Source organism: Miscanthus floridulus, chromosome 1, assembly GCF_019320115.1.
Source record: "Miscanthus floridulus cultivar M001 chromosome 1, ASM1932011v1, whole genome shotgun sequence".
In the NCBI taxonomy this organism is placed as follows: domain Eukaryota; kingdom Viridiplantae; phylum Streptophyta; class Magnoliopsida; order Poales; family Poaceae; genus Miscanthus; species Miscanthus floridulus.
Window position 1 is genome coordinate 200167233 of NC_089580.1, and position 10696 is coordinate 200177928.

At 59.5% G+C, this 10696-nt stretch overlaps 1 protein-coding gene across 1 annotated transcript; it reads right to left on the reverse strand.

Moving 5' to 3' along the window:
- Positions 1–9766: 9766 nt before the first annotated feature.
- On the reverse strand, positions 9767–10255 carry LOC136470004 (uncharacterized). Its single transcript, XM_066467990.1, has one exon. It carries the CDS (start codon positions 10253–10255, stop codon positions 9767–9769), a length of 489 nt encoding a protein of 162 aa, XP_066324087.1.
- Positions 10256–10696: the final 441 nt, after the last annotated feature.

Here is a 10696-nt window from a genome sequence, read left to right on the forward strand (position 1 = left end):
AGAAACAATGTAAACGACGTTTGGAAATTTAAGGGTAGAAACAACGTAGCTGTTCTATGTTCCAAGCGTTGGTGAAGATTTCACCCTTCTCGTTGGCTAACTTGTAGGTCCCGGGTTTCAGCACTTGGGCGACGATGTACGGCCCTTCCCAGGGTGGGGTCAGTTTGTGGCGACCCTTATTGCTCTGCCTCAGTCTCAGCACTAGGTCACCCACCTTTAGGTCTTGGCTTTGGATGCACCGGGCTTGGTAGCGTCGTAGGGCTTGCTGGTACCTGGCTGAGTGTAGTAGCGTGACGTCTCGGGCTTCCTCCAGTTGGTCGAGGGCGTCTTCGCGGGCGGTGCGGTTGCTTTGCTCGTTGTACGCCTGTAGCCTCGGTGAACCGTACTCTAAGTCAGTGGGGAGGATGGCCTCGGCTCCATAGACCAGGAAGAACGGTGTGAATCCCGTGGCTCGGCTCAGGGTGTTTCGTAGGCTCCAGACGACTCATGGGAGTTCGTCAAGCCATTTCTTGCCAAATTTCTTCAACCGGTTGAATATTCTTGGCTTAAGGCCTTGTAGGATCATGCCATTGGCACGTTCTACTTGGCCGTTCGTCCTTGGGTGTCCTACGGCCAACTAGGCCACCCGGATGTGGTGGTCGTTGCAGAACGTTAGGAACTTGCGACCGGTGAATTGCGTCCCATTGTCAGTGATGATGGTGTTAGGAACCCTGAACCTGTGGGTGATGTCTATAAAGAACAGCACCGCTTGCTCGGATTTGATCAGGGTGATCGGACGAGCCTCGATCCATTTGGAGAATTTGTCGATGGCTACCAGCAGATGGGTATAGCCCCCGGGCGCCTTCTGCAGAGGCCCAACCATGTCTAGCCCCCACACAGTGAATGGCCATGTGATGGGGATGGTTTGGAGGGCTTGGGCCGGGAGGTGCGTCTGTCGAGCGTAGTACTGGCATCCCTCGCAGGAGCGTACTATCTTCGTGGCGTCGGCCACCGCCGTTGGCCAATAGAAACCTTGTCAGAAGGCGTTACCCACGAGCGCCCGAGGCGCCGCGTGGTGCCCGCAGACTCCCGCGTGCAAGTCCCAAAGTAGGGAGTGCCCAGCTTTGGTGGTGATGCATCGTTGGAGAATACCCGATGGGCTACGCCTATACAACTCGCCGTTGCAGAGGACGTAAGTCTTGGCTCGTCGTGCAAGCCGCCGGGCCTCAGTTCTGTCCGCAGGAAGCTCTCCTTGAATGAGGCGATCAAGGAAAGGGACTCGCCAGTCCGTTCCTTAGTCGACCTTGGGAGGCTCTGCGTTAATCGCCATGGCCTCGGGGTCGGCTGGCGGGGCCTCGGTGGCCGAGGGGGCCTCGGGCCCTGCCTTGGGCTCGGCCGATGTGCCCTCTTCCGTCACCGAGGCGTAGTCGACGGATGGCTTGTGGAGGTCTCTAGCGAAGACGTTCGGGGGGACCGGGGCTCGTGCCGACGCCATTTTTGCCAGTTCATCCGCGGCTTCGTTGAACTTTCGCGCAACATGGTTGAGTTCAAGACCGTCGAACTTGTTTTCTAGGCGACGTACCATCACGTAGTACGCCTTCATTTTGGGGTCATGGCAGCTTGACTCTTTCATCACCTGATCGACGACGAGCTGGGAATCACCCCGTACGTCGAGACGTCGCACTCCAAGCTCGATGGCAGTTTGCAGGCCGTTGACGAGGGCCTCGTATTCGGCGACATTGTTGGAGGCGGCGAAGTGAAGCCGGATCATGTAGCGCATGTGTATCCCGAGGGGCGAGACCAGGAGCAGGCCCGCGCCAGCCCTAGTCTTCATCAGAGACCCGTCGAAGTACATGGTCCAGCATTCTGATTGGATCTGAGCGGGTGGCAGCTGCGTGTCGGTCCACTCGGCTACAAAGTCGGACAGGACCTGCGATTTTATCGCTTTCTGAGGCGCGAAAGACAAGGTTTCTTCCATGAGTTCGACAGCCCACTTGGCTATCCTACCCGAGGCCTCCTGGTTTTGGATTATCTCTCCCAAAGGAAAAGACGACACCACAGTCACTGGGTGGGACTCGAAGTAGTGACGCAGCTTGCGTCGAGCCAAGACTATGGTGTAAACCAGCTTCTGGATGTGGGGGTAACGCGTCTTAGTCTCGGAGAGTACTTCGCTGATGAAGTAAACAGGTCGTTGGACGGGTAGAGCGTGTCCCTCCTCCTTCCTTTCGACTACTACGGCTGCGCTGACCACTTGGGTCGTTGCGGAGGCGTAGAGTAAGAGGTGCTCGCCCTCGGTGGGCGGAACCAGGACGGGGGGGTTGGTGAGCAGTGCCTTGAGCCTGGCGAGGGCTTCCTCGGCCTCGGTGGTCCAAGAAAAGTGCTTGGACTTTCTCAAGAGGCGGTACAAGGGCAGGCCTCTTTCGCCGAGGCGCGAGATGAAGCGGCTCAGGGCCGTAAGGCATCCCATGACCCTCTGCACCCCCTTGAGGTCTCGGATCGGGCCCATGTTGGTCACGGCCGAGACCTTCTCTGGGTTGGCCTCGATTCCCCGTTCCGAGACTATGAACCCCAAGAGCATGCCTCGGGGAACCCCGAAGACACACTTCTCAGGGTTGAGCTTGATGCCCTTCTTTCTGAGACATGTGAAGGCAACCTCCAAGTCACCGACGAGATCGCCGGCCTTCCTGGACTTGACTACGATGTCATCCACATAGGCCTCGACGGTTCGCCCGATGTGTTTGCCAAAGACTTGGAACATGCACCGTTGGTAAGTAGCCCCCGCGTTTCTGAGGCCAAACGGCATGGTTACGTAGCAGTACATGCCGAATGGAGTGATGAAAGAAGTCGCGAGCTGGTCGGACTCTTTCATCTTGATTTGGTGGTAACCGGGATATGCATCAAGGAAGGAAAGGGTTTCGCATCCCGCAGTGGAGTCGACAATTTGGTCGATTCGTGGTAGTGGGAATGGGACTTTCGGGCATGCTTTATTTAGACCGGTGTAGTCCATGCACATCCTCCACTTGCCATTTTTCTTTCTGACTAATACAGGGTTAGCCAACCACTCTGGATGGAATACTTCCTTGATGAACCCGGCTGCCATGAGATTCTTAACTTCTTCGCCGATGGCCCTGCGCTTCTCCTTGTCAAATCGGCGCAGGCGCTGCTTTACCGGCCTGGAGCCTGCCCGGATATCTAAGGCATGCTCGGCGACCTCCCTTGGTATGCCCGGCATGTCCGAGGGACTCCACGCGAACATGTCGATGTTCGCACGGAGAAAGTCGACAAGCACGGCCTCCTATTTGCTGTCGAGGGTGGTGCTGATCTTCAGACCTCGGCCGTCAGGGTCGGCAGGATCGACGGGGATGAGCTTGATGGCCTCCGCGGGTTCGAAGGTCCCGGCGCACCGCTTGCTGTCGGGAACCTCGCTATCAAGCTGGTCGAGATCGGCGATGAGGGTCTCGGCCTCCACGACGGCCTCGGCGTACTCGATGCACTCGACGTCGCAGTCGTATGCATGTTCGTACGTGGACTCGACGGTGATGATGCTGTTGGGGCCTGGCATCTTGAGCTTGAGGTAGGTGTAGTTGGGGACCGCCATGAACTTGGCGTAGCACGGGCGCCCCAAGATGGCGTGGTAAGCCCCCTTGAATCCAACCACCTCGAAGGTGAGGACCTCCTTGCGGTAGTTGGAGGGAGTGCCGAAGCAGACGGGTAAGTCAATGTGCCCGAGGGGTCGTGTGCGCTTTCCCGGTACGACACCATGGAAGGGTGCGGAACCACCTCGGAGCCATGAATGGTCGAGCTCCAGGAGCTCCAGAGTGTTGACGTAAAGGATGTTGAGGCCGCTGCCTCCGTCCATGAGAACTTTGGTGAGCCAGGTGTTGCAGACGATCGGGTCGACGACAAGCGGGTACTGCCCTAGGTTTGGAACATAATCGGGGTGGTCATCCTGATCAAAGGTGATTGCCTCTCGAGACCAATCGAGGTACCGGGGGGTGGCCACCTTGACCGAGAAGACCTCCCGGTGTTCCCTCTTTCGTTGGCGCGCCATGAGGCATGCCGAGGGTCCGCCAAAGATCATGAAGGCGTTGTGTACCTCGGGGAACCCATCATCTTTATCGCCGTCCCTTTCGCCAGCGCCCCTTTTCCTAGCTTCGTCGTCGTCGGGGAGCCCAAGCCTGGCGTAGTAACGCCGGAGCATGGTGCACTCCTCGAGGGCATGCTTCACCGGACCTTGATGGTAAGGGCAGGGCTTTTTCAGCATGTCGTCAAATAGCCCGGGGCCCCGGGGGCCTCGGGGATTCCTGCGATCTGTCGCGGCAACATGGACGGCCTCGAAGACCTCCTGCTTCCCTGGGTGACCCTTCTTCTTTTTCTTAGGGACGCGGGCGGGCGAGGCCTCGGGGGCCTCGTCCTTCTGCTTCCCCTTGGCGTCGTTGTTGGGGAAGATGGCCCCAACCGCTTCTTCGCCCGAGGCGAAGTTGGTGGCGATGTCGAGGAGCGCGGCCGCTGTGGTTGGTACGTTCCGGCCCAATTCTCGGACCAGGTCCCGGTAGGAGGTGCCAGAGAGGAACGCTTGGACGATTTCCGAGTCACCGACGCGGGGCAACTCGGTGCATTTCTTGGAGAAGTGCCGGATGAAGTCTCGAAGAGATTCGTCTGGCTTCTGGCGGCAACCTTTGAGGTCCCAGGAGTTCCTCGGGCACACATAGGTGCCCTAGAAATTCCCGACGAAGACCCTCACCAAGTCGCGCCAGTCGTGGATCTGTGCGGGAGGAAGGTGTTCGAGCCAGGCTCATGCCGAGTCTGATAAGAATAAAGGGAGGTTGCGGATGATGAGCAGGTCATCCTCCGCCCCGCCTAGCTGACAAGCCAAACGATAATCGGCCAGCCATAGCTCGGGGTTCGTCTCGCCGCTATACTTCGTGAGGTTGGCAGGTTGCCGGAACCGGGCTGGGAAGTGAGCGTTGCGAATGGCTCTGCTAAAGACCCGAGGGCCCGGCGGCTCGAGAGAAGGACTGCGGTCCTCTTCACTGTCGTAGCGACCGCCTCGATGTGGGCGGTAGCCCCGGGCGGCTCCGTCGCCGCGGCGCCGTCGTCTGCCAACTACTTCGTGGTCGCCTTGTGCCTCATGCTGGTCCCCAGGTCGATCGCGCACCGAGGGGGCCTCGTTGGCCGCCGGCGCGTGAGCGGGCTCAGGACGGACCGAGGCATCTTGGCCCCGGCGAGGTCGCGCCGTGGGTTGCTCCGAAGTGCCTCCGCGCTGGCGGGAGGCGGAACTTTCGGCCTGCTGTACCGCAGCGGTCTCGAGGAGGTCACGGAGCTCCTCGCGGACCCATCGCCCCTCGGTGGTGGAGGGCTCGGGCATTGCTCGGACCAGCATCGCGGCCGCGGCGACATTCTGGCTAGCCCGATTAAAGATTGGGGGCGGCTCTCCCCCCTCGTTGTCGTTGATGCGGTGATGGACGTCACGGGCCCTCCCTCAGGCCCCTCTGCCCTCACCGCACCCTTGCTGCTCCTGCTCGAGAGAGTCCCGAAGTTGCTGCAGGAGGAGTCGGTCTTGTTCGACCTTGGCTTGAAGCTCGTGGAGCTGCTCCAGGTGTGGGCGTCGATGCCCCCCGCGGGCGGGGTTCTCGTTTCGCGCCGCCGGGGCTACGAGACGTGGAGGCATGGCATCGCCCGCCCTTGCCTGGGGTGGGGGATGGTTGCCTGTCCCTTCGTCTTCTTCGCCCGCCCTTGGCATCCCGAGCCCGACATGGAAGCACTTGCGAGATGGATCGTAAGTCCCTTCGCCATCGGAGTCGGAATAGCCGAGGCAGTAGTCGCTTATGGCCAAGAATTGGCGCAATGCCCTGGGGTTGTGGAGTTCGGAGAAATCCACCCCGGGCCATGCCTCGTCCTCGTCTGAGGAGTCGAAGTGTGTGCTCAGGTCGAGAGCGAAGCGCTGGTGGCGTTCCGAGGGGTGCTCGTGAGCGGCAGTGTAGGCATAGGCATAAGAGGTGGCGGCATCCCGCAACCCAAAGGGGTATGAGGACGGTGCCGCCTCCATATTCTGCCCCGCCGGGGTCGACCCTTCGGGGAATGGTGGAGTAGAACTAGACGGCTGGGCGTCGCCGCGAGCCACCGGCAATTTTCCTTTGTCCAGGCTTAGGCCAGACAGGTCCCCAGCCAGGGACCCCGTACCAATAGCTGGTCGTAGGACGTCGGCGGGGAGTGGCGTGCCGCCCCGGGTTCGCGTAGCGTCGGGGTGGCATTCATTGCGTCGTGCCTGGCGAGCGCGGCGAGAGCGGCTGCCCAGGCGCCGCCTGCGTCTGGGCTGTCGGGGCGTGACCTCATCGTTGGATGGTGGGGCTCGAGGGGCGAGGAGCACCATGTCGTACTCATGCCCCAGAGACATGAACTCTAGGCTCCCGAACCAAACTATGGTGCCAAGACGCAATGGTCATATGGGGTCTACCATCTGGGTCCTGCTGGGACGATGAAGCTGACACGCAGCGTCCCCTACCTGGCGCGCCAATTGTCGGTGTTTTGGAACCGGGGGTCCCTCTACCGACGAGTGAATTTGTGCTGCGTGCCCCTAATCCTGGATGGTAATGCGAAGAGACACAAGGTTTATACTGGTTCAGGCAATCGAGGCCCTACGTCCAGTCTGAGAGATCGATCTTATGTTCTTTGCATCAGAGTGCTCGTAGTAGGGGGTTACAAGCTAGGTGAGAGAGGGAGCTAGCCCCAGGTCTCGGCGAGGGTGGTGCGGGCTGCTTGAGGCGTTGTTCTCAAGTAGCGCAGAAGTGTGTCGTTCTCTCGGTCTGTTTGTCCCCCCTACGAGGCCCAAGTCCTCTCCTTTTATAGTTGAAGGGAGAACGAAGGTAGTACATGTATCACTATGCGACATAGTGTCAATAGAAGTGGCACGTCCGAACCCTGTGGCCCGTTCTGGTGGCAGCGTGGCCGTAGGAGTGATCCGTCCTTGGAGTACTGGAGCGGCGTGGTTGTCCCATCAGGTCCTGTGCGTCGTGGGAGCCCCGGGAATGTCTCGGAGCGGATGTGACGGCGAACGTGCAAGCCCTAGTGGACAGATTGTGCGCGAGGCTGAGGCCTGGTTGGTGCCGAGGCTCATGCTACGGTGGGGGTCTCGGCGGCCGCGAACCCTGAGATTGCCGAGGCCCCGGTGCACAGTGCCGAGGCCTTGAGTGGGCGGCGAGTCGCGGGTGCAGCGTTAGGACACAGTGGCTGGTAACCCCGGTCATGCTCCATCCCCAGTGCTGATCATGGACACAGTGCTGGGACACAGTTGTCGGTAACCCCCGCCGTGCCCTGTCCCAGCTGGTACGGCGTTGATGCGACTTTGGGTTGCATCAGCCATTCTGTGATGTTGAGCCGCGGTCCGGCGGAGATTGCAGGAGTGGTTGAAAGTATTAATGAGACGTGACGCGCTGTCGAGGTGGGGGCCAACGGACCACGAACAAGCCGGCCCCGAGCGACACAGAGAATGAGGCCTCGCGCGAGACGGAGACTAGGCCCCTTGCCGAGGCCTCCTCTAGGGTGCCTCGCACGAAGCGGAGTTGGCGTCGGGATGCCGAGACCTCCTGCTCTATAAACGGGGGCGGTGTGTCCGAGCCCTGTAGCCAGCCACTGTTGTGGTATGGTTGATGGAGTGGCCCCGTCCTTGCCGTATAGAAGTGACGCGTCGGTCGTACTTGATCTTGTGCATCGTGGGGCTCCAGTACAGCTTAATGCAGGGCATGGCGGGCGTCGTGCTGGTCATCGTGTGATGACATCGTAGGGAGCTGTGGCTCCACAGACGGCGAGGCCGAGCCATCGTGGGGGGGTTCAGCGGACATGGATCCTCAGGCTGCTGAGCCCCTGAAGCATACCGCCGAGGCCTTGGGGGGAATTATTGATCCTAGGTGCTGATTCCGAGGCACAGTATCTCCGAGGTGGCTCCCACGCTGCGTTGTTCTCGGAGCAGGGGTTGGTAGCATAGTGAGGCATGGGCGTCAACTATGTGCTTTAGTGGTTAGCACAGTGGCGGGTAACTTCTGCCCAGTCCTGCCTCCTGTCCCGTCGGCCATTCTGCTGTACTATGCCGAGCATGCGGCCGATGTCAGGGGCAGCAGTTGGCTGAGTTAATGTGACACGACGTTTTGTCAGAGGGGCGGGAGGAGGAAGAGGCAGCGGAGTGCTGTCAAGCCTGCCTCGCGCGAGACGGAGAGTCGGCGGCCCGGCCGAGGCCCTTGGTGGGGGGTCGCTCGAGGCCAGCGGTGAGGGGGCCTTGGGCGAGTCGGAGGATCGGCCAAGGCCAGCGGTGTTTAGCTGGTTTTGACTTTTTCGAAGTCTAAGCGGCCGTTTTTTGGTTCGTGCTTAGGGTACGCCTTCTCACTATATCTGACACCATGGGGCTTAAATAGATGCCCCCACGAAATAGAGCCATTGTACCCCTTCACTGGGTACACTGTGCTCTGACCGAACGCTCCGGCCATACTGACCAGACCCTGGACTCAGCGTCTGGTCCACTGATGGACGCCACGCGTCACTAGCTTCAAACGCTGTTCGTCAGATTTCAATGGCTACGAAGCTGACCGGACGCTCCTGCAAAACTGATCGGACGCTGGAGCCTCAGCGTCCGGTCAAGTATAGTAAGGGTCCAAAACCGGTTTTCCTCGACCGGACGCATCCGGTCCACCTCGACCGGACACAGCCCAGCGTCTGGTGGTAAGCCCTAGCCACTGTACCACCAAGTCAGCGCGACCGGACGCAGGCAGTTAGCGTCCGGTGCATTTGGATCCAGCGTTCGCTCACTTCACTGACACTGGCATCACCTCTGTTCTCTTCACCCTTGCTCAAGTGTGCTAACCATCAAGTGTATCACCTTGTGCACATGTGTTAACATATTTTCACAAATGTTTTCAAGGATGTTAGCACTCCACTAGATCCTAAATGCATATACAATGAATTAGAGCATCTAGTGGCACTTTGATAACCGCATTCCGATACGAGTTTCACCCCTCTTAATAGTATGGCTATCAAACCTAAATGTGATCACACTCTCTAAGTGTCTTGATCACCAAAATAAAACAGCTCCTATGGATTATACCTTTGCCTTGAGCATTTTGTTTTTCTCTTTCTTCTTTTCAAGTTTAAGCCCTTGATCATCGCCATGCCATCATCATTGTCATGTTATGATCTTCATTGGCTTCTCCACTTGAAGTGTGCTACCTATCTCATGACCACTTGATAAACTAGGTTAGCACTTAGGGTTTCATCAATTCACCAAAACCAAACTAGAGCTTTTAGCCGCCAAAGGGACGGCCTGCTCCCAGGCTATGGCCGCCTCGGCCTTCATGTCAGCACAGGGAAGGCGGAGGTCCTCTACCTCCATGCTCCACGCCGACAGAAGCTCATTAGCATTGGCGAGCAGGTCCTTCTACTATCGGAGCTGGTCCCAGACGTCCCTCTCCCGCTGGAAGAACATTGACTTCTCGAGGGACCGGGCCTCGAGCTCCTAGATAGGCAGAACAAGCATCAAGCACTATGAGAAAACTCGGGAAAAAGACGACACGACATGAGAAAAGAAAGCGCGTACCTAGGCAACGCCGGATAGGTTGTTAGCCACGACGGACAGCGTTGTCCGCAGCGACTGCTTCGCCAGCTGGTGGAACTGCTTGAAGGAGCCCTAGTGCCTCCCCTCATCCATGTCCTTGAGGGCGAACAGAGGTTCCCCCTTAGGGTCGTCCTAGCTCCGCCACAAGACACGCGGGCTATCCCACCCGTGGGGCTTGGGTCGTACCTAGACGAGGGCCGAGCTCCCCTCGCCGAAAGTCAGAGCTGGCTGCTCCGCGGTGCTGGCCGCCTCAGCGTCCGCCACCTCTTTCCCCCAGGAAGTATCATCGGAGGAGATTGAATGAACCTCCACCTCCCGGGCGCTCACCTGTGAAGGCGGTGGGTCTTGGACCGGGGGCGGTACTAAAGCTTGCCTCGCCTCCATCTCTGCATCTTGGGCTGTCGGCTCCGCCGCACCCAAGCCGGCCTCCGCCACCTCAGCCTCGGTGGTCTCGAGAGTTCCAGCCTCTGCCACCTCGGCCTCGGTGGTCCTGGGAGCCCTGGCATCCACCACCTTAGCTTTGGAAGCCCCAGCCTCCGCCACCTCAACCTCGGAGGTCATAGGGGCCTCGACCTTGCCCTCGGTGGCCTCAGCGATTGAAGGCGCCTCGGTTTCACCTGACTCAAGGGCCCTGGCCTCGCGCGGCGTAGGCGCCTCCTCCCCCGCTTGCTTCATGGCCGCCTCGGTAGCCTCTCCTTGAGCGACCGGCTCCTTTGGGTTGGCCCTGGCCGATGCCGCGCCACGCCATAGGGCGGCCTATGCGTCCACCACCCATCAGGCGGTGGAGCTAGTGCTCACCATGAGCGCCTTATGTGGTGCTAGGGTGGGCGCTTTTGCCCGACGCTTCCGACTGAAGACAAAACGCTCACGAGGTCAGCATACAACAAAAGAACGAGTTGGAGATGCTGTGAACTCCACTGACAAAACAATTACCTCGAACGGGGACACAATAGCTTCTACACCGCGTCCCTCATCCTCAGCAATGGCGGTGGCAGCGGTAGTGGCACGGCCCCCATGTTCGCCGATACCGACCGGCCCTCACTGGGCTCCAATGCCCCCTCGACCCTCTGCGAAGGTGGTTGAGTCGCCCCCACCATCGCCCGCTCCACCTCTGCC

Excerpts from the sequence above, each read along its gene's own strand:
- LOC136470004 (XM_066467990.1), bottom strand. The coding sequence starts at position 10,255 with ATGAAGCAAGCGGGGGAGGAGGCGCCTACGCCGCGCGAGGCCAGGGCC.